This window comes from Molossus molossus, unplaced genomic scaffold (assembly GCF_014108415.1).
Source record: "Molossus molossus isolate mMolMol1 unplaced genomic scaffold, mMolMol1.p scaffold_m16_p_10, whole genome shotgun sequence".
Lineage (NCBI taxonomy): Eukaryota > Metazoa > Chordata > Mammalia > Chiroptera > Molossidae > Molossus > Molossus molossus.
The window spans coordinates 19231644-19255280 of record NW_023425345.1 but is presented as its reverse complement, the minus strand read 5'-3'; the positions used below and the strand labels follow the sequence as shown (position 1 = coordinate 19255280).

Here is a 23637-nt window from a genome sequence, read left to right as displayed (position 1 = left end):
CAGACCTCGGTTGCAGTTTTTCCCCGGCCCTGGTTGATCGTGCGGGTGGCAGCCACTCGATGTGTCCCTTTCACATCGATGTTTCTCTCTCTCTCTGTTCCTCTTTCTCCCTCCCACTCTACCAGAACAAAAAATGGAAAAATGTCCTCAGGTGAGGATAAAAAAAAAAAAAAAATGACAAGTAGCCCTGGCCGGTGTAACTCAGCGGCTAGCTCAGCAATTAGAGCGTCGGCCTGTGGATCGTAGAGTCCCAGGTTCGGTTCCCGCTAAGGGCATGTACCTCGGTTGCGTTTTGTCCCTGCCCTGGTTGGGGTCGTGTGGGTGGCAACCACTTGATGTGTATCTCTTTCGTCGATGGTTCTCTCTCTCTCTCTTTCCCCCTCTCTCTCTCCCACTCTGTCTGAAGATGAATGCAAAAAAAAAGTCCTCGGGTGAGAATAAAAAAAAAACTGACAAGCAGATCTTGGCTATTTTGAGTACTCTTCTGTCAACTATTTTTTGAAACAGATCTTTACCTTCATTTTTGGGCATTGGAGAAACTGAGAACTCTGAAACTAGGAAATGTATAGTATGCCCTCTGATTTTTGCATGCAGTTTGACCCAGAAGAATACTTTGTCTAATCACAACTGTGCAGGAAAAGATATTTTAAAATATGAGACCCCAAATACCCACACTGGCTTAGGAATCAGGTGATATATTTTGGGTCCAGTGCTACCATTTACCGGTTAAGATTATCTTGGGCATGTCCCTTAAACACTCTTTGTTTCCATAAGATTGCTTGAGGATCACATGTGATCATGAAACACAAGTGTTTAACTGTAAAGCATATGTAAATTACAGCTAGTGTTTTTTTAGATGAAGTCACATAGTTGCTATTAGTTTCAAACTAACACTGGTTCTTCCTAGTTTTTAAAAAAGGATATTAATATATTCTTAAAAAATACCTTATTCAGCATTTCTTTTATTAGAATAAGTCAAACTAAAGTTTACTAGTGCTTTTGATCACACAAGTCAAATTCTGATACTTAAAGCTAGCAATATAAAAAAATTCTAAGCGTATTAGGTCAACTTTGTCATATGCTATTTAAGATGCAGTGTGTGTATACACTTGTCTGCTTGTGCTTGCTTCATTCTTCTACTTAAGAGGTTTAAATGAATATATATTTGAAATTGTGTTTTCATAGATGGAGATGGCGATGGAGATGGAGCAACTGGAAAGAAGAAGAAAAAGAAGAAGAAGAAGAGAGGACGTTAGTGTCTTAAAGTTACTCTTACTTGGCATATTAGAAGTAGCTATTAAATAGTAGGTTTGAAGTTTCTTAAGATTCTGGTATATGTCAAGGAAATAAATTTAGGCTTAACAGAGGTAAGATTTAGTGATACTCAACTATTTTGTAAGTACTTTGGTTTAACAATCTTGAAGGCATTTTTTTTAGCTGATATTCAGCTAAAGGATGTTAATAAGTTGGCTGCATTTTATTGCAAATTAAGGTTGAGTCCCTAAAAACTTTATAATTTATATCTTGAATAATTCAAATAATAAGTCTGTTGGAGATGGCTAAAGTACCACTGTGTGGTAACAGGCTAAACAAAGTTCACAGTTCACCTGCTAGCTTTGAAATTATGAAATTCTTTTTTTTTTAAATTTTTTATTTATTTTTTCTTTATTGATTTTAGAGGGGGAGAGAGATAGAAACATCGATGAGAGAACATCGATTGCCTCCTGTATGCCCCTCCTGGGGATTGGGCCCACAACCTGGGCATGTGCTCTGACCGGTAATCGAACCAGTGACCTCTTGGTGCTTGGGTTCGACCTCAGCCACTGAGCCACACCGGCTGGGCGTGCATTTATGAAATTCTTGATGAGTATTTAATGAAGAATCCCATTATTTAAAATTTGCATATGGTAAAATATTATTTGTGTTTATATCACACTACTGTATTTCAGATTCACTTAAAATTCCCTACTTGTGTTTTGTTCTTTTTTTATATATATATATATATATATAATTTTTCTTTATTGATTTTAGAGAGAGAGGAAGGGAAGGGTGAGAGATAGAAACATCAATGTAAGAGAACATCGATTGGCCGCCTCCTGCATGCCCCCCACTGGGGAATCGGGCCCACAACCTGGGCATGTACCCTGACTGGGAACCAAACTGATGACCTCTTGGTGCACAGGTCAATGCTCAACCACTGAGCCACACTAGCCCGGCTGTTTTGTTCTTATAAATGTCGTAACCAAACATCTTCGGGGACCTAAAACTCTACTGGAGAGACTAAGGGGGAAAACTTTATAGTGTGGGGGAATAAAGGTTAGGTTGAGAATTAGAACAGTTACAATCTTGGAGGTGTCCCCTTGAACTGTTGGGGGTCACTGATTTCTGATTATATCTTCTTTTAAAATCTTTCAGTCTAAGATTTTATGAATCACAACATTGGGGGCTTGACTTCCCTTTTTATCTCTATGTTGAAAGAAATACTTAAACAGTCTGTATTTAATGAACATAGATTACTTGCATTCCAGGAATCTTCTAGAGATTATGATGTCATATTTCTCCCATTCAAACAAATTTTAAAGAGTGCCTGTGAGACATGGTATTACAATACTGAGAATGGCTTGAGAGAGAACTATTTTTCCAAATACTCTAAAATTGTTCCCTAATGAAGGTAGATAAGCAGGGAGGAGTGTTAAGGAGCTGCATTTGCTCTTGGTAGAATTCTTCCACTGATAATTGTTTAGCATGATGCCATCAGCCTTTATTGTACCTCCTCTTGAGGATGTTGCTGAACTTATTGTTTATTATATTTCTTTATGAACACTCTCAAGAGACACTCTTGTCTGGTTTTAATATCAAGAATACTTGTGTTTTTCCTGAGTAGTTACTGTGTTTTATCTCAGAAACATCATGAACTATTGCAAATAACAGGTTTTTGTGTGTTTTGTTCTGTTTTTTTTTAACTGTTGAGGGCTTAGAGCCAAATCCATGGTTTTGTGTTGGACTTATTTCAGGCCCTGTTTTATGTTCTTGCTGTGTTTTTATTTTTGCTCTATGATTTACTTTTAATACCTCTTATTTGTGTATTTTAGATATTCTTGTAGGCTATGATAAATCACTTCTAGAATAAGCCAAATAATGTACATGGGCAGTTTACTGTCCTCATTTTCCTCATCTATAAAGTAAGAGAATTGTAAGTAACAGTTAATGATAACTGCAGTACAGATTATTATAATTATCCATAGTTTTAGATAATTGAATATAGTACATTATAATTTTCAAAGGTTATTCAAAATTTCATCTGGTTCTTCGTTTTGTAGATGAGGGAACTGAGGCTTGGCACATTTAGCCATTTGTCCAAGTCACAACTAATAAGTGGTAAAGGCTAGACTTCAACTGATATTTTGATTATAGATTTTTTATTTTTTCTCTAATGATCTTTTTGAGTCTTTTAATTTGTGGACAGTATAAAAGACATTTTTATCAGATTTGTACATGAAATAAAGCTGAAGGTGATGAGATAATACTTTGATTCACAAAAATTAATGTTTCAAAAGATCAGAAAAACAGACAATTAGCTAATATTAACAAACCAAAATTTGATAGACATGCAAAGCTGGTAATAGGGTGATAGGATCCTATGGATTTGCATTCTAATACATTGTGAACCAAAGAGAAAGGAGTCTTTAACTAATTATACCTTGTTTGGACTATTAATATAAGTCAATTTTACAAATTCAAGGTTGCAAATAGGGGTGAAAGTATTAAGAAACCATGTCCCTTATAGTGGTTTCTCATCATAGAAAGGAAGGAATTAGTAGAAATGAAAGGCAAATTTTTTTTAACTGCAAAAATAAAGCAAGAACTAGCAGATAAAATTGATATGGAAACAGATTAATGTATGAGGAGCTTTCTAACAGTTACAGCTCTCCCAAAATGAATGGATTTAGCTAGGAAGATAGTGACTGCTCCATTGTCAGGCACTCAGCCAAATGTCAAGGGTTTAAAATGGAATTCCTAAATTTGAGTGTAAAGCTAAATTAGATGACCTGTAAGATTTTTTAAATTTAAAATTTTAATATTGTCTTATGATGAGCCTAAAACAGTGTCTTTCAAGTGTGCTTGCCACTAGAACACGTTTAAACCAGTTGGCGATCATGATATTGAGCATTTGGGTTAAAGAAGGAAATGTAAAAAAATAATTTTATAGGTAAATTATTTGACTCAATAATCGATCATATTTTTATTTATACACATTTTTTTTTCCTGTTGCAAAACAAAACAGCAAAATATGTGTTAAAATTTAAGACAAAAATTGATAAGAATAATCCAGAGGAAACTACATACTTCAACTTCTTGTTAAATGCTATAGGTATACATTAAAAGTCAGAATAACTCACGCAACTTCCTGGCATTACTCGAATACAGCATTCATAACCAAAAGGCAGTTCTTCATATGATAAGAACTATACAACTAGTTCTTATATATTTGGGGGGGAATGTAGAAGACGAATTTCTTAGCTACCTTTTAAAAGCATCTTGAAACGTTGTTTTAGAACATAGTTTGGGAAATAATGTCCTTAAAACATATGCTAGGTATTTTTAACTTTTTTCAATTATCTTAAAAATGTGTGTATGGCTACCTAAAGTCTTTTAGCACTGGGTATGTATACTTTTTTAAAAATTCTCACTGAGGATATTTTTACATTGATTTTCAGATAGAGTGGGAAGGAGGGCGGGGTTGGGGGAGAGAAACATCAATGTGAGAGAGACACATGGATGGCGGCCTCCCACACAACCCCAACCAGGGCCGGTAGTTGAACCACAACTGAGGTACATGATGCCCTTGACCAGAATTAAACTCGTAACTCTTTGGTCCTTGGGCCAACACTCTTAACTGCTGATTCAAACTGCCCAGGGCTATATACTTATAACTTTTATACCTAATATACCCTTGAAATAAAATGTTTACCTTGTTTTATTAATATATAATAGCTTTATATTTTTACTTTATTGCTATAAGATTTTATATTTTCTTGTTGTTTCTTTGATTTTTATTTATGAAAGCCGGCCTCTATATGCTATTCCATTTCCAGTGTTGTAAAAGAAGACAAAAATGTTAGAAGTGTGCTTTCTGCCAAGGTATATACTGTTTAAATACATAATGGAGTCTTGAGGAATTGAATATTTTTATTTCCAAGCAATAGTAAATCAGAGAGGAGGTGGCCAGCATGGTGTTTTAACTATAAGGCCACAGCAAGGAGGTCCCTTAAAATCAGGACATATTACAACCATAAGGAACTGAGAAAACTGTAATGATAACTGCTTAATTTTCTTTTTAATTACAGAAGTTAATACTTTATTTGTATCTCACAGCAAAAGTTCAAACAGACCCTCCCTCAGTTCCAATATGTGACCTGTATCCTAATGGTGTATTTCCCAAAGGACAAGAATGCGAATACCCACCCACACAAGATGGGTAAGGATCATAAAATAACTTCCAGTTTGAATTTTGAAAGTTGTAGCTTAGCAATAAAGCAGATTTGATTTTTCTCAGAACTTGCTGCACTACCTTAATAAAAGCTTGTGAATTTGTTGCAGAGAAAATACAGTAGAAGCCCTCTTATCCAAAATGATTGGGACCAGTAGTTTGGTTAATCAAAAAGGTATGTTAAAATGGGGATCACAAAAAGTAAAAATGATAAAAGCTAACTTAAACATTTGTTTTTCATCATTTTTGAGGATGAATTTGCATTGGGCTCCACTTTTTTCCCCATAAGCTATATCCATAATGTGTTATCTATGAGTCTATTTCGTTTTGAGTTTCTTTGAAGAAAAACTAAGTAATCTGATTTGACAGGAAATTTTTTTTTTTTTTGATAACTTGCCTTTATTGAGATTTTCCTGAGTAGTCAATTTAGTTTTCATAGAAATAATTTTTTTATATAATGCATAAAAAAATTACATAATTACAGTAGTTAATACAGATGACTTACACAAGTTGTGGGAACATATCACCTGCTTTCTTGGAAGTATTCTAAAAGGATACATTTCCATTGGTCAGCATTATGCAGACTGGTTAAGAGCATGCATGCTGGGACTAAATTATCTGCATTTTATTCCCAGCTCTAACACTTACTAGCTTTGTGACTTGGGCAAGTAATTTATCATGTCTCTGGTTTTATTTCCTCATCTATAAAATAAGGCACTTTATAAGGTTGTTGTGAGGAATAATAATATATGTAAAGCACTTAGCAGAGTAACAGACACATAGTAAGTATTTAAGTGTTAGCCGCTGTTATTATGAATAGGAACCTGTCATCCACTAATATTCAGAATACAATGGGAATCGGTCAGTATGTTTTACAGAGGGAATTAAGCATTGGTTCATTGAGTGGTTGCAATAGTTGGTTAAGAAAGCTTCTACTGTAGCATTGTTTTATTGACCTGTAAAGGCTTTTTTTTTTTTACTTAGAAAAGAACACTGTTATATTTTTACCACCTTCCTTGTTTCTAGTACTCTTAGGGAATAAGTCTGTAAAGTTGTGGACTTTTATGGCATGGGCATCTTTTCTTTAAATTGAATTCATCAGTCAGTATCCTTGCCTTGAAGCATCTATTTTAAAATGTAACAGAAATGTAATTTTATAGTAATTACATAAATTTTCATAGTATATATATATATATATATATATATATGATGTGATCACATTTATTTTTAAAAACAATTTTTTAATTTTTTTTTTTTTTTTGGCTTGTTCCCTCTTCTTTTCCTTCCTTCCAGACCCATGTAAGCACCTAGCAGGTAGCCATCCATATTTTTTTTATGTTCATATATATGTAAACTCTGTCTATGTAAGGAAAGTGTTTTGGTAATTGTTTGTTTTACAGAAATGAAATCAGGCATACTTTCCTCCATCTTGCTTTTTTTACTCAGTACTACCTCATGAAAGTCTCTCTTAAGTCAGTCAGAATAACTCTGTAATTCTTTTTGAATGGCTTCATAATATTCTATGGTGTGAATATATCATTCTTTATTCCACCATTTTTTTAATTGATGAGCATTTACTTTATCTCCAATATTTTATTTGCCATTATAAACCATTATGCAATAAACTTAAGTGTGTATATGTATATATGTATACATATGTGTGTCGTTGTGTGTGTGTGTGTTTGTGTATACACCTCTATATGCTTTGGAGTTTTATTATGTGACTTTTTCCAGGAGCAAGATTGCTGAATCAAAAAGTATTTTAATACTTTATGATTCCCACACTACTAATATTTTGAGCATCTTTTGCTTGTTGGCTTTGTTCTTTCACTCTTCCAGAAGTTTTAAATATTTAAATACAGTATATGTTTATACAGACTTTTGGGTTCCCAGAACTCTTAGATATTCTCAAACTCTTTATTTTGTGTTTCATTACATTTTTAATTGATCTGAAATTTTTTATGTAAGGTGGGAGTGCTAATTTTATTTCCAAATGGATAGCCAGTTGTTTTAGAATTATTAATTCATCCCACTCAATTAGATGAACACCTTGCCATATATTATATTCTTATGTAATGGAATTACGTGTTGCGGATTTTTTAAATTGATTTTTAAAGGGAGAGAGAGGGAAACATCAATTTGTTCCACTTTATTTATGCATTCATTGGTTGATTCTTGTGTGTGTCCTGACTGGAGATTGAACCCACCACCTTGGTGTATGAGGACAACACTAACGAACTGAGCTACCAGGCCAGGGCTGGAATTACATGTTTTTTTGACCAGTGGTTTGGAATCTTCATGTGCAGAGGGCTGACTTAAGTTATACATAGATTTTTGACTGCTTGGTGGTTGGTTCCCTCACCACCCACGTTGTTCAAGGATCAGCTATATATTCTCATATATAATGGAACTAGTTTCTGTATTATGTATTCTGTTCTTTGATGATCTACTTGTCTAGTCCTACACTAATGCTATTTTGATTTGATATCAGAAACATTATATTATTTTGATAATTTGATAAGGCAACCTTTCTCCTCTACCACACACACCCAAACACAGTTTCTTTTTATGCTTTTCTTAGTTATTTTCAGTCATGTAGTCTTAACACACATACCCACAGAGAAATGCCCGTTAGATTTCTAATCAGAATTTGCATTACATTTATGTATCTGGTTCAGAAAATAGACAGTCACATTGTCTTATTTAGTGTCATGGGATATTTTCTCACTGATTTTTTTTCCAGTTAGGTCCCATCCCTTTTTTGTTAAATTTACTATTTTTTTTTTTTTTTAATATACAGTGCTTCACAAATTTGCATGACACCCTTGCACTGGGGTAATACTAATCTCTGTATCATTCCAATTTGAGTATATTTGCTGCCGAAGTAAGCACTTTAAATTTCTTTTTAAGTTTTTTCTGATATTGTTTCTGATGTGAACAAGGAATTTTTATTTCTATTTCCATTTCTATATGCTTATTGCTAAAGTGGAGGAAAGCCATTGATTTCCTGTAGTTGAACAATTTAATTTTTATTTTAATTAGGATATTTTTCCATTGACTTTTTTTTTTTTTTTTTTAGATTGGGAGGGAGGAGGAGAAAGAGAGAAACATAGATGTGAGAGAGACACATCATTTAGTTGCCTCCAGCTTGACCCCGACTGGGCCAGAGATTGAACCTGCAACTGAAGTATGTGCCTTTGACCAGGAATCGAGCCCACAACACCAATGCTCTAATCACTGAGCCAAACCGGCCAGAGGTGTTAATATTTTTAATACCATGAATTGGTGGAATGGTGGAACACTTGAAGTAATGTTTAATACAGGAAAAACTGAGATTTTTTTAAATCTTAAATACTACCTTTCCCTCCTTGCTATTGTTTTCTACTGCAAATTAAACATTGTATAGGGAGAATAACTTCTAGTTTGGAAACAATAAAGGAAGATATTAATTACATGTTGTAATGTCTCTTGGAGTAATACTTTTCTTAAATATTGAAAGCAATGCTATATCCTGTCCTAGAGAAACGCAAAAGAAATTAAGGTATTATTATGTTTGATTTTTGGATAAATCTCAATATTTTTTTTACTTTTATACAACCAGTTTTGACTATTTGCAAATAGATCAGAATAAATATTCTTATAGATTTGACAAAATATTAAATATAGTTCTGTGTCTTACCCTCATTATATTTTATTTTATTAAAAAATCATTTTTTTTCTTTATTGAGAGGAAGGGAGAGGGAGAAATAGAAACATTGATGAGAGAGAGCACCGATTTGGCCCACAACCTGGGCATATGCCCTGACCGGGAATCAATCCAGCGACCTCTTGGTGCATGGGTCGACACTCAACCACTGAGCCACACCGGCCAGGCACCCTCATTGTATTTTAAATAAACTAGTTATAAAATGCATCAATTATCACAAAGAACTCACCTATGTAACTAATACCTGTGTTGAGTACATTATTTTAACTTTTTATTATGTATAATATACAAATAATATTCCATTTTATCCGTGGATGATAGGAGGCAAGTGGGAAAGCATTATATTGGTGAATCTGTATGCATACTAATTTTTCTGAACTATTTGAGATAGGATGTGCATTTTTGGATAGTATACTAGATAGGTAGATACTGTGTCCTTTTGGGGGTTATCACAAATGGAAGCACACGATGTCAATTTTTGTCACTTGGATGAGGTATTATCCAGTTTTTCTAGTGTAGCAATACTTTCTTTTTCTCTTATAATTACTAATTGGTGGGAAACTACTTTGTGAATATGAAACTATCTCATTCCTTATGAACGTCCTCCTTACATGTAGCATCCCTTGATGATCTTTGAATCAGTTTTTATTATAATGGTTGTTGCCCTTTTTAAAAAAATACAACATTCTGCCCTGGCCAATTTGGCTCAGTGGTTAAAGTGTCAGCCCATGGACCAAAGAGTTGTGGTTCAATTCCTGGTCAAGGGCATGTACCTTGATTGCGGGTTCAATTCCTTGCACTGGTCCAGGTAGTATGGGAGGCAGCCAATAGATGTGTCTCTTTCACATCGATGTTTCTTTCTCTGCTCCTTTCCCCCTCCCTCCTACTCTATCTGAAAAAAATCAATGGAAAAAATATCCTCTGGTGAGGATTTAAAAATAAATACAAGCCCTGGTTAGTTTTGCTCAGCGGTTAGAGTATCGGTCTGCGTTCCAGAGAGACCCGGGTTCGGTTCCCGCTAAGGGCACGTACCTCGCTCGGTTGCAGTTTGTCCCCGCCCTGGTTGGGTCGTACAGGAGGCAGCCACTCGATGTGTCCCTTTCACATCGATGTCTCTCTCTCTCTCTCTCTCTCCCCCCCCTCCCCTTCCCACTCTATCTGAACAAAAAATGGAAAAATGTCCTCGGGTGAGGATAAAAAATAAATACAACATTGTATGTTCATTTCTGGCGTTGTTATAAAAGTTTTTTAAACTGATTTTTAAAGAATATTTTTTCTTTATTGATTCTAGAGAGAGGAAGGGAGAGAGAGAGAGAAACATTGATGAGAGAGAAATCAATTGGCCACCTCCTGCATGACCCCCGGGGTCCACAACCTGGGCATGTGCCCTGACCAGGAATTGAACTGGCAACCTCTTGGTGCATGGGTTGACACTCAGCCACTGAGCCACATTGGCTGGGCTTAAACTAATTTTTAATGGCTGTAATGTTATTTAGTTCTGTTCCTGGCATAATTTTATTAGTTATTTTCCTATCTTTGAATATTTATACTGTTTTCAATATATTAGGAAAATTTCTATGATGAACATTGTAGTATGTTAATTGGATCTGATTTTCCTCTTATTCTGGATATCTAGAAGTAGAATAAAGAATTATTTTTAAATTCTTTATTTCTAAATGAAGTAGACTTTTTAGAGGAAAATGTTAATTTTTACAAGCTACACATACTTACTATAAAACAGTAAATACAGATAAGCAAAAAATAAATAAATAAAAATCTCCTTAATTCTGCCAGTGGATTAAAACCACTGTTAACATTTTAATATTTCTTCCTCTAAAGCCTCTTTATATAAATGTATATTATAAATACCTAGAAATGTTTTTCAAGGTAGAGCTGTACTGCAATAGCACCCCTTTTAAAATTTATTTTCATGTTAGCATAGAAACCAGAGGTATTTCTAATTGCTGAATAATTTTACACATCTGTGTGCATACCATAGTTTATTTGCTCAGTCCTCTTATTGAACACAGTTTATTTCTAGAGGTTTACTATTATAAACAATGTTGGGATAAGTATCTTTCTGTTGTTTTCAACTTTTTAGTGAATTTCAAAGAGAAAGGTTGAATGATAGTGAACTCACTTACCTGGTTGAACAGTGCTTAACTTTTGCCACATGTGCTTAATCTTTGTTGTATGTATGTGATTTTTTTTATTGTATTATTATTTTTTTGGCTGAGCCATTTAAAAATAAGTCTTATTTTGAGTCTTCATTTTTAGGAACTTTAAGTATCTCCCTAGAATTAGACATTCTCCAGATTATTACAACTAAGTATATTAACTAATTTCTCAGTGTCATATAAATACCTAATTTGTGTTTAGAATTTTTTTTCCTGTTGTCCCTGGTACATCCTTTCCATTATCTTTTCCCCCTAAACCAGGATCTAGTGAAGGTTTATACATTGCATATGGTTAGAATCCCCACTTTTTTCTCTTCTGTTGCACTGACTTTTTGAAGAAATCAAGTAATTTTTTTAAAATCTCATATTCTGGTATTTCTCCAATTGTTTCCTTGTGGTGTCATTAAACTTCTCTATTTCTGTATTTTCTGTAAGCTAGAATTAGTTGTAACGGCCTAGATTCAAATTAGATTAAACATATTTGACAAGGATATAAGTGATATTAAGTACTTCATATTATATCATAGTCTGTTGCATCAGATGTAATTTCAGGTTGTTCATTTAGTTTACCTGTATTTCATCACTTGGTTAATGGGACCACCAGCTCTGTTTCTTTTTTAAAGGTACCTTTTTCTTTTTGCAATTGCCATGCAATCTGTGGCACTCTCGTACCATTGGAATATCCTCGTCTTCAGCCTTTTACTTAGTTATTTTAATATTCACTGATGATGCTTACTGTATCAGTTATTTTATTGGGGACTGCAGTACAGTGAATTTCTACTTCTGTCATTCCTTTTTTAAGTTTCAATTTGCAGAGGAAGGACTTGGTGTCATATCTTCAAGTATTCTTAATTATTTATGGGTTAAAGACATGCATTTTAAAAGTTTCCATAAATGTGGCATATAATGCTTTAAAAATACAAATACAATTATCTTTTTGTTTTAAATTTTTTTAGAGAGAAAGGAGGGAGAGAGAGAGAAACATCGATGAGAAACAAGCATCAACAATAATCGGCTGTCTCCTACATTCCTTCCACTGGGGATCGAACCCGCAACCCATGCATATGCTCCGACTGGGAATTGAACCAGTGACCTCTTATTGCATAGGTTGATGCTTAACCACCTAGCCACACTGTCTTGGCTATATTCAGTATTTAAATTTTTATTTATTTTTTATTTATTTTATTTTAGAGTGGGGAGAATAACATTTATTTGTTGTTCCATTTATTTATGCGTTCATTGGTTGTTTCTTGTATGTGGCCTGCCTGGGATTCGAACTCAGAACTTTGGCATATTAGGACAACACTAACCAACTAAGCAACCAGGCCAAGGTGCATATATATATATATATCTATATATATATCTATATATATATCTATATATAGATATATATATATTCAGTATTTCTTAAGAATGTGTGAAACTAGGACAACTTTTTAAAAAATTTTAATTTGAAAACAGTTATTGTTTTCAAAATACACTGTTTAAAGGGAATCAGTGGATCTCCTCATTCCCAGATACTGAAAATAAAAACCTGTTGGTCACTCCTGGAAGTTTTAAAATGTGAGCCATGTCCTTCAAGGAAGATTACCTTTTATTTATTTATTTTTTTATCCTCACCCAAGGACATTTTTCCATTTCTCGTTCAGATAGAGTGGGAGGGAGAGAGAGGAAGACAGAGAGAGAGAGAAACATCGACGTGAAAGGGACACATTGTGTGGCTGCCACCCGCATGACCAGCCAGGGCCGGAGACAAACTGCAACCGAGGTACGCGCCCTTAGCGGGAACCGAACCCGGGTCTCTCTGGAACACAGGCCGACGCTCCAACCACTGAGCCAAACTGGCAAGGGAGGAAGATTACCTTTTAAATATATATACAATTGGAAAACTGCAAAAGCTATAATATTTTATGCTTTGACAAAGGTATATGCAGATTTCTAGGTCAAGTCTTTGTATTAGTGCTTGCCCTATCTGTGCTGTTAAATTTCAATTTTTGGTGTGCTCTTTTGAAGTCTCTTATTGTACATATTGCCTCAAGTGGAATGATGACTTTTCTCCTATCTGTTTGATATCTAGGACTCTTTTCTGGTGCTCTTGTTTTATGTTATTTTCTGTGGCATGGTATTAGTTCCTCTGACTATGAATGAAATCTCACTTGATTTATTTTTTTAAGATTCTTGAAAAATATTTGTTATGATTTGGCTTTATTGCAAGTGTTTGACTGATTATATTCAGAAGCTATGCTGACATTTAGTGAAAGAAACTACACATGTAATATTTTTATCTAAAATGTCTTATATTAGTATATTTTTATCTCTTAGTTTTATGCTTATTGTGCTGTTTCTTGAATGATTAATGCTATGCTATGTGTATTATAAAGGCGAACAGCTGCTTGGAGAACTACAAGTGAAGAAAAGAAAGCATTAGATCAAGCTAGTGAAGAGATTTGGAATGATTTTCGAGAAGCTGCAGAAGCACATCGACAAGTTAGAAAATATGTTATGAGTTGGATCAAGCCTGGGATGACAATGATAGAAATCTGGTAAAAGGAATATGTTTTTATAAGAACATGAGAAAAAGAATTTTTTTTAGGGCTGACTTTTCAGTTGTAATGTTTGACTTTCATTACTACTTTGCTTAAATTTAAATGAAGGTTCTAGAATTATCTTCTAAATCCTCTTAATGTGGATGTAACGAGGAAACCATTAGAGGACATACTTTAGTCATCCTATTTTGTACTCATGTACACTCTTAATGTGCAAATGCACACATTATTGATTTTTACTTTTTTGTCCTGAAATCTGTTATTTTGCTGTCCAGCAGTTCATGTTAAATTAAAATTCTTGGACACAAAACATATTTACAGTGCAATGAAGAAATCAATAAAAGTAATTATTTCTCTAGTTTAAGTCAAGAATGTTATCTACAAGGAAACTTAAGTCCTATAATTTTATTTCTCCAGATTTCTAGTGGAATTAAATTATTTATCTTTCAGAGATGAGCTATTTTCATAGCTTCAGGGAACTGTTCTTCACATTCAGAAAGTGTTCACACCACTCCCAGAAAGTAATTTAAGAGTTTCAGTTAACTTCTGAACATGATGAGCTTGTAATGTATATTAAGGTTATACTTTATATAAAATGTAAAAGTAAACAAATTTTGTTTCTATTTTTTAGTGAAAAGTTGGAAGACTGTTCACGAAAGCTAATAAAAGAGAATGGATTAAACGCAGGCCTGGCGTTTCCTACTGGGTGTTCTCTCAATAACTGTGCTGCCCATTATACTCCTAATGCTGGTGACACAACAGTATTACAGTATGATGATATCTGTAAGATAGACTTTGGAACACATATAAGTGGTGAGTTCTTGGAAATAACTTCCACCCCACCCTCTCCCTAGAAAATTAGTCTTGTCTCTGTTGGATGGGGCTGTAGATACTGAATTCCCAAATTATCTTCTTGATGCCTTACTTTTCCATAGAGCTGTGTTGAAGTATATTTTGAAATTTGCTTTAAAGCATCCTTCTAAATGGAGTATAATAAAAACCGTCAGGTAATTGAGGTTTACCCTTTGTATCAAGTCATGAAAAATATAATCTTACATTTCTTCGGGTCATTATTTTAGACATTTATTCATATAATGACAATGTTTACTTAGAACCTTTAAGTTTACCAACCTTTATATAGTTGTTAGCTTTTCTAAATCTAACACCCCCCCATCCCTGCTAAGTAAGTACCTTTTTATTTCACTTAACAGGTGAGAATGCAAAGTTTATATTAAGTACTTACCTAAGCTTTTACTAAATTGGAGAAGCTGGACTGATGATTAGCATCCTATGGACCTACACATATTCTCTGCCTGCATTGCTATTTCTTAGTTCCCTAGGCTTTTCTTGCTTTGATTTGTTTCTGTTTGTATTTTTGCATAACTACCTCGGTGAGTAGTACTGAATTACTGTTGTCTTGAGCTAATATAGACCACCTCTGGAAGTAATTTTTTCATTCTGAATCCTTGATATAACTTATTAATTATACTTTTTTCCCCCTTTGGTTATGATGCTATCTGGGTGCTTGAGGTGCTTTCATTTGAGCTTATCATTTTATTTTCTTGTTAACTAGCAAGGATAAGCAATGGAGTAGATGCTATAAAATAGACAAATTGACTAGCTGATAAGTAAACTTAAAGAATTTTTTTTTTTCAGGTAGGATTATTGACTGTGCTTTTACTGTCACTTTTAATCCCAAATATGATACATTATTAAAAGCTGTAAAAGATGCCACTAACACTGGAATAAAGGTATGTGAACTATAAGCACCATTTCATTCAACATATTTTGAGCCTATTATATATAACCTGTTTAAAGTCTTTGAGTTATGTAAGACTAGTCCACTGCTCTTAGGGTTTTAAGTGGATAATTATAATGTACCAACAATTTTTATAGAGGAAGTTATAATGTACAAATGAATGACCCTCATTTTAAAATATTAAGAAGTTAAGTTGCTGTGAAATTCTGTGCTTTGAATAACTATACATTATTTCGACGGTAGTGTGCTGGAATTGATGTTCGTCTATGTGATGTTGGTGAGGCCATCCAAGAAGTCATGGAATCCTATGAGGTTGAAATAGATGGAAAGACATATCAAGGTGTGTTCTTTAAAAATGTATCTTATTTGAAAAGCATGTGATCTTTGCAGAATTAATTTTAAAAATAGTGTTGAGTGGTTTCTTTGGGTCAGCTATTTCATCTTTATCTCTTGAGGGTATAAAGAGGGAAAATGGGGAAGTGACCTGCTCGTGGTAGGAGAAATATGTAACCATTAGCTGGAAACTGTTGCCAAGCTCCACTGGTAGCTGATAAGAAGACACCTGGAAATGTATTCTAGAGTAACCAAAATGCAGACTAGGTTTTCTGTGACTAGTCAAATGAGGGCTCAGAGAGAAGCCAGAGGCTCTTTCCATTGACAACTCCCTCGCCTTTTTTTTTATCCTCACCCGAGGACATTTTTCCATTTTTTTGTTCAGATAGAGTGAGAGGGAGAGAGAGGAAGAGAGAGAGAGAGAGAGACATGAAAGGGACACATCCAGTGGCTGGCACCCGCACAACCAGCCATGGCTGGGGACAAACTGCAGCCAAGGTATGCACCCTTAGTGGGAACTGAACCTGGGTCTCTCTGGACCGCAGGCCGACGCTGTAACCACTGAGCTAAACTGGCCAGGGCTTGTTTTGTTTTTTTATCCTCACCCGAGGACATTTTTGCATTTATCTTCAGATAGAGCAGGAGGGAGAGAGGGAGGAAGATAGAGAAACATTGATGTGAGAGAGACACATTGAGTGGCTGCCACCCACACAACCCCAACCGGGATTGGGGACAAACTGCAACCGAGGTACGGTGCCTTTAGTGGGAACTGATCCCAGGACTCTGGTCTGCGGGCCGACACTCTTAACTGCTGAGCCAAACTGGCCAGGACCTTTTTTTTTTTTTTTTAATCCTCACTCGAGGATATTTTTTTTCTTTCCGTTTATCTTCAGATAAAGTGGGAGAGAGAGACATCGATGTGAGAGAGAGACATTGACTGGTCTCCTCCCACATCACCTCAACCAGGGCTGGTGACTGAAAACCGAGGTATGTGCTGTTGACTGAAATTGAACCCATGACTCTTTGGTTCATGGGCTGACGCTCTAACTGCTGACCCAAACTGGCCAGGGCTTTTTTTTTTAAGTTGAATACAAAATTAAGAGGCCAATTTATTCCTTGTGTGTCCTTCCTTCAATATTTTTATATTACAGTGGTTTTCCACTTTATATAAACTACCTTAATGTGGGGTTATTTATTAGAGCCATATCTTGTTTTTAAATAAATATTTGAACTTTATACCTGATGGTCAAAAGATCTGTTTGTGATTCTTGAGACCCTGAATAATTATTTCTTTCCTGTTGTGCCAGTGAAACCAATCCGTAATCTAAATGGACATTCAATTGGGCCATATAGAATACATGCAGGGAAAACAGTGCCCATTGTGAAAGGAGGAGAGGCAACAAGAATGGAGGTATGTATGTTCTTTGTGAAGCATTTGGTATTTTTTCCCCAAACTAAAGCTAGTGATGGTTGAGTATATAGTATGTTGAGCAAAATTAACTTGTCATTTATATTCACCTTGACAGGAATTGGGCTATGTTAGTGTGTAAACTTTTTAAAGATATGTTTTGCCAGGCCAGTGTGGCTCAGTGGATTGAGCATCATCCCTGGGACTAAGAGGTCCTGGTTCAATTCCCATTCAGGGCATATGCCTGAGTTGTGGGCTCGATCCCCAGCAGGGGCATGCAGGAGGCGGCCAGTTGTTGTTTCTCTCTCACATTAATGTTTATCTCTCTCTCAAAAAAAATCAATAAAAAAAATTAAAATGTTTTTACTGATTTTTAGAGAGGAAGAGGTAGGGAGAGAGAACCATCAATTGGTTGCCTCTCACATGGGCCCCAACAGGTGATTGAATCCACAACCTGGGTATGTGCCCTGACGGGGAATTGAACTAGCAACCTTTTGGTGCACGGGATGATGCTCAACCAACTGAGCCACACCAGCTAGGGCATTAGTGTGCAAATTTTGTCTAATTAAATCAGGGCTCAAATCAGCTATGGAAATTGGGTATCAAAGGATTGTTTAATACTTAGTGAATATTTACTGAGCATCATGGATGTGGCACTAAGAATATAGTAGTGAACAAAACAAAATTCCTTGCCCATATAAAGCCTACATTCTAATAGGAGGATACAGAAAGACCAAAAAGTGCTAAGGAGGTAAAAACAGGAAAGTGTGGATAAGGACTGCCAAGGGTCTTTCATGTTTTTTCTTACATGAAATAGGAAATACCTCAACCTAAAGTTAAGATACAGTCATTTTGATTGGTTGTCAGTTTTTCTTGTCTCCCCACTTGAATATATTTTTTAGGAAGGAGAAGTGTATGCCATCGAAACCTTTGGTAGTACAGGAAAAGGCGTTGTTCATGATGATATGGAATGTTCGCATTACATGAAAAATTTTGATGTTGGACATGTGCCAATAAGGTGAGAGACTTATTTCTATATATGACTAGTGAGTTTCTCTTCCAAATTAACAGCATTTTAAAAAATGTAACAAATATCCATAGTGGTAAATACACAGGTTTGTAGCGTAACAATATTTCTGTGGATTTCCATAATACAGCTAAGAGATTGGCCTGTTAAAAATTTTAACTGAGATGAAAATTATATAGGTAAGTATTTTCTTTAGGTCCAGTTTCTAATGTAATAATTTCAGAGATTATCATTTTGTGGCATTTCTAGATTTTTGTTCTTATATTTGGTAAATTTTATATTTTTATTTACTTTAAAAAAAAATCTTTTTGGGGCCTGCCCGGTGTGGCTCAGTGATTGAAGCACCAAGAGGTCGCCAGTTTGATTTCCGGTCAGGGCACATGCCCAGGTTGTGGGCCAAATTCCCAGTGAGGGGCATGCAGGAGGTAGGCAATTGATATTCTCTCTCATCGATGTTTCTGTCTCTCCCTTCCTATTTCTATAAAATCAATAAAGGGAGGAAAAAATGTTTAAAAAAAACTTTTTGGGTAGGTGGTTGAAAGATAAGTTTACATCTTCTTTATGTGCATATCTTCGCGTGATGCACAAAAAAAGACATTCTCACCATAATACCGTTGGTGGGTCTGTACTGGGAATTTTACACATGCATAGACACAAACATGGTAAAATAGTCTTCAGCTGGCTTCCTATTCACCTGCCATCTATAATTAGGTATGGGCTGTTATACATTCTGGCTTTTAAATGTTGAAATAGGCAACAAAAAAAGTTTTCTAACTTTAATTACTACAGCTACTGTTTGAGTTTTTCTTAATGGGGAAGTGAGTTTTGGTGGTGTTGTTTTTTTTTTTTAAGTTTTTATTGGTTTTAGAGTTAGAGGGGAGGGAGAGAGAGAAACATTGCTGTGAGAAAGGAACATCAATTGTTGCCTCCCATACATATATACCCCCCTACTGGGGATCAAACCCACAACCTGGGCATGTGCCCTGATCAGGAATCAAATCAATGACCTTGAGGTGCATAGGACGATACTCAACTGAGCCACACCAACCAGGACAGTATTGGATTAACTTATTAATCTTGGATTTTCTTCTCTTAGGCTTCCAAGAACAAAACACTTGTTAAATGTCATCAATGAAAACTTTGGCACGCTTGCCTTCTGCCGGAGATGGCTGGATCGCTTGGGAGAAAGTAAATACTTGATGGCTCTGAAGAATCTGTGTGACTTGGGCATTGTAGATCCATATCCACCATTATGTGACATTAAGGGATCATATACAGCACAGTTTGAACATACCATACTATTGCGTCCAACATGTAAAGAAGTTGTCAGCAGAGGAGATGACTATTAAACTTAGTCCAAAGCCACCATAACCTCTTTTATTTTCTAAGCTTTGTTGGAATACATTTTACCAGAATTAATTTGCAACATGTTGTCTGTTTAACAGTGGACCTATATAATACTTTTATTCATGTTGAAAAAGGGAGGAATTTGATCAAAAGCAAACCATCTAATGTAATTAACCACGGAAAAAGCTTTCGGGACTTCCAAATGTTGTTTTTCTCCTCTCTAAAAAATGCTATAAAGTTCAAATTAGTTAGGAATGACTTAAACATTTTGTTTTGAACACCTAAGGAGATGCTTTTCAAATATTTATATTGCCATATTCTTATTTGAATGCTTTGAATGATTACATCCATTTCTGCACCTCTACCTTCTGGTATTGCTTTTTAACCTTCCTGGAATCCATTTTCTAAAAAAATAAAGACATTTTCAGATCTGAGAGCTACATTTCAATGTCTGTGGTTATAATTTTGCACAGGAAATAGCTAAATTTAATGTAGGGAAATGTAGAGCCTTGCATCTGGATTGTAGACTTCTACACTGAAACTTCTTTTCTGACATAGTGGCTAAACAAGATCTATACATGTATAGAGTAGAAGCTTCATAAATTAATATACAGCTTTAGGAATATTTTGCCTTTCTTTTTAGGACCGTATAGTCCTTGTCTTTCATTTTTTCCCTGACATTGGAAAGATCTACTATTTGAAATATGACTCAGTAGGAATGTTATACCAACTTGAAACCTTGACTTAATCTCAACATTTAGATCCTTTGTCCAGTGGTGTATTTGTCAGGAAATACATTCACCATGCTCAGTAAACCGAAAGGCATTTAAAACCACAAAAATGGGAAAATTTCCATGATAGGGTCTTGTTCTAGTTAGAAAAATTAAATTGAAATATTAGGCTTTTTCATTAGTGAATCAAATTCTTTAGCACTCTGCCCCTCAACTGGTTTGGATTTATAACATCATGGGTGGTTTTATGAAGTGGGGTTATAGTGACTCATAGCAGCTAAGTGCATAAGTTGAATTTGTAAGATGCATAATACTTGAACTGAGCCCCACTACTGATTCTTGAGCAAATTGCTTGAATTCTATGTAAACGGTTTTTTGGGACTGTTTTCAACAAAATTTCAAAGTGGTTAATGTACTAAGGTAAAGCCTTAACTTGTATGTTTAGAACATTAACATGATTGCCTCTGGGATGCTGTTTTGTATTTTGTTTTAATGTTTTTCTCATAGGAAGAGAAACCTAACTTCTGTACTTAGATCATTATTATACATTAAAAGGCCGCTTTCAGCATTTGCGCTATAAATGAATGTTATCTTATGGGATAAGCAATCTAGTTTAGCTATATGAGCCATGTTTACTATGGTGCTAATGTTCAGTAGCAACCTTGAAATAAGTTCTCCATTTTCTGTGATGTGCTAGTGGCAGAGCTCACCAGTTCATGCTTGGATATGTTACAGGGCTTTTGCTCCAGCTAGCTAGCTCTTGTGGAGTTTTGAGTCCCTACCATTTTGATGTGCTTTACTGGGAGGTATAAAGTATCCTGATTTCCAAGCCCAGAAATTTCAGAATTGACCCTTTGAGTCAAGAATTTTGGAGCTTTGTGAGACCTCTTTAGCAGTAGTGATCTCAAACCATTTATGAGATCCAAGCTCCCTTCCCAGATAACTGTTGGGAACAATGGCATCACTTGTATGCCCCTGAAATGGCTGGAAGGGATATGATCTTGTACATAGGAAAGCTGTCACTTAAAACTGTATTGTTTATCTACTAGCCATGTATCTCTTGAAATCATTTTGTCATGTTTATAATGATGTACCTTATTGGTAACCAGTTATTAGTTTGAATGTTTAACAATAGTGCCTTTAGTAAATTATTTTACAACCGAAACACGTTGTTTTTTGTTAGATCAATTTAGCAGAATGTAGAAGTCCATCCATGTTGAGATGTACAGTGAGGTAAGAAATCTAAATTTCTGTGCATTGTCTAGGTTTTAGTTTCACTTCAATAGACTTGTCTTTTTTTTAGATCCAATTTAGGTTAGTAACCAAATTTAGCAAAAATAGAGTTACCATATACTCCCTTGACCTCCCACATATAGCCTCCTCCATAAGTTTTAGTTTTAAGGGGTTAAAAAGGGCTAAGCCACTTTATTTCTAATATCACATTGAAATAAGTAACTAACTATAACATAGCTTCCAGAGTTTTAAAATACCCCACTAAAAATTAGGTGTTCAAATGTATAGCAGTTAACCTAAGTATAAAGTAATACTTGATATTAAAAAAGACTAGCCCAGGTGATGTGGCTCAGTGGTTCAGCATTAAACCATGGACCAGGAGGTCATGGGTTAGACTCATGGTCCTGGCATGTGCCTGGGTTTCATGCTCGATCCCCAATAGGGGCATGCAGGAGGCAGCTGGTTGATGTATCTCACTCACATCGGTGTTTCTATCTCTTCTTCCTCTAAAAAAAATCAAAAACATATTTTTTTTTTTTAATTAAAAAAGACTATACTCGCCCTGGCCGGTTTGGCTCAGCGGTTAGAGCGTCAGCCTGCGGTCCAGAGAGACCCGGGTTCGGTTCCCGCTAAGGGCATGTACCTCGGTTGCAGTTTGTCCTCGGCCCTAGTTGGGTCGTGCGGGTGGCAGCCACTCGATGTGTCTCTTTCATGTCGATGTTTCTCTCTCTGTCTGTCTCTCCCTCTCACTCTAACTGAACAAAACAAAAACAAAAAAAATGTCCTCAGGTGAGGATTAAAAAAAAAGACTATACTCAGGTATCTTGACCACATAAATCTTTAATGAGGTATAATTATATTAATAGTTGAGGTAGCAACTTGCATAGGTATTTAATAAGAGAATGATTTTAAACCTTAGTCATTTAACACATGAGTTGTATTTTTGGCATAAGTGATTTGTCTTCAGTGATAAATTCTCACTGCACTTCACAACGGCTGTCCAGATGAGTTGTTCTCCTTCTCCGGTTTATACTTACAGATGATCACTAGTGGAGAATAGCACTTAACAGATACTATCTTTCATTAAGAATTCAACCAGCAAGCAAACCCATTTAAAAAAAAAAAGATCTAGTGGTTAACACAGCTAAGATCTTACAAAGCGGATCAACATGTATTAGTGGACTCTCTTTCTGAAATAAAGCTAGCAGCAGTAGGATTTGAAAAGAGATCTAGTGAGATTAGGGAAGAACAAAGAGTCCTACCTTATTTTTAATAAAATGCAAGATTATTTTTTTTTAAATGTCAGAGCCCAATGTTTGAATATCTGAGAGGCTTCTAGTATTCACATAATTCTAGGAAGAGTATCTAGGCTTTAGTTTAGAAAAATGAGATGCACATTGCCCAGCTGCCAGTTTTGAACATTTATCTCTTCAAGACTTAATTTTTTTATTCCTTTAAGAATCTCAATATATGTGGTACAGAGCTTTAAGAGATTTAATGTTTAGACATAAAATGAACTCATATCCAAGTTCTTGTATAACATATGGTTTGGTAAATTCAAGTTTTTGATATGAATTCTTTATTAGAATCAGGACAAACCAGTTTGTTGCCAGACAAATCATCGTAAGTCCTAACCAGCACTGTTTTCATGCCCATTGTGCTGAAGTCATTTAAGCATACTATTTATAAAGCTGTCATTTTCATTTGTATAGTTTGACTATGCCAAATGAAGAACAATATTAAAAATAAATTTTTGAAAAAATGAAGTTCCATTAATGACAGTAATGCCTTCTGAGCCCTGTTAACACAAAGCTTCAGGAATGTCAATGAGTGTAATTGAGAATTTTTTCTCTTTGAAGGTAATGGTTTAACTTTCTTC

The 23637-nt window shown here is 35.1% G+C and overlaps 1 protein-coding gene and 1 non-coding gene across 4 annotated transcripts in view; one reads left to right on the top strand and one right to left on the bottom strand.

Annotated features, from left to right (window-relative positions):
- Positions 1 to 23634, top strand: part of METAP2 (methionyl aminopeptidase 2) — a 32307-nt gene extending 8673 nt beyond the window's left edge. The window contains exons 3-13 of one of the 3 annotated variants that reach the window (XM_036251284.1): positions 1186 to 1251; positions 5377 to 5479; positions 13756 to 13917; positions 14552 to 14733; positions 15577 to 15671; positions 15923 to 16019; positions 17320 to 17423; positions 18323 to 18438; positions 19544 to 19635; positions 21709 to 21758; positions 23618 to 23634. In XM_036251284.1, coding sequence (XP_036107177.1) covers positions 1186 to 1251; positions 5377 to 5479; positions 13756 to 13917; positions 14552 to 14733; positions 15577 to 15671; positions 15923 to 16019; positions 17320 to 17423; positions 18323 to 18438; positions 19544 to 19635; positions 21709 to 21728 — 1037 coding nt within the window. In that variant the 3' untranslated portion in view covers positions 21729 to 21758; positions 23618 to 23634. Of the gene's footprint in view, positions 1 to 1185; positions 1252 to 5376; positions 5480 to 13755; positions 13918 to 14551; positions 14734 to 15576; positions 15672 to 15922; positions 16020 to 17319; positions 17424 to 18322; positions 18439 to 19543; positions 20229 to 21708; positions 21759 to 23617 lie in introns of those variants that run through there. The other 2 variants (XM_036251281.1, XM_036251282.1) reach the window with 2 other exon arrangements.
- LOC118624834 lies at positions 8280 to 8383 on the bottom strand. The gene has a single exon (XR_004958499.1). It is a non-coding gene; the product is annotated as a U6 spliceosomal RNA (small nuclear RNA).
- Positions 23635 to 23637: the final 3 nt, after the last annotated feature.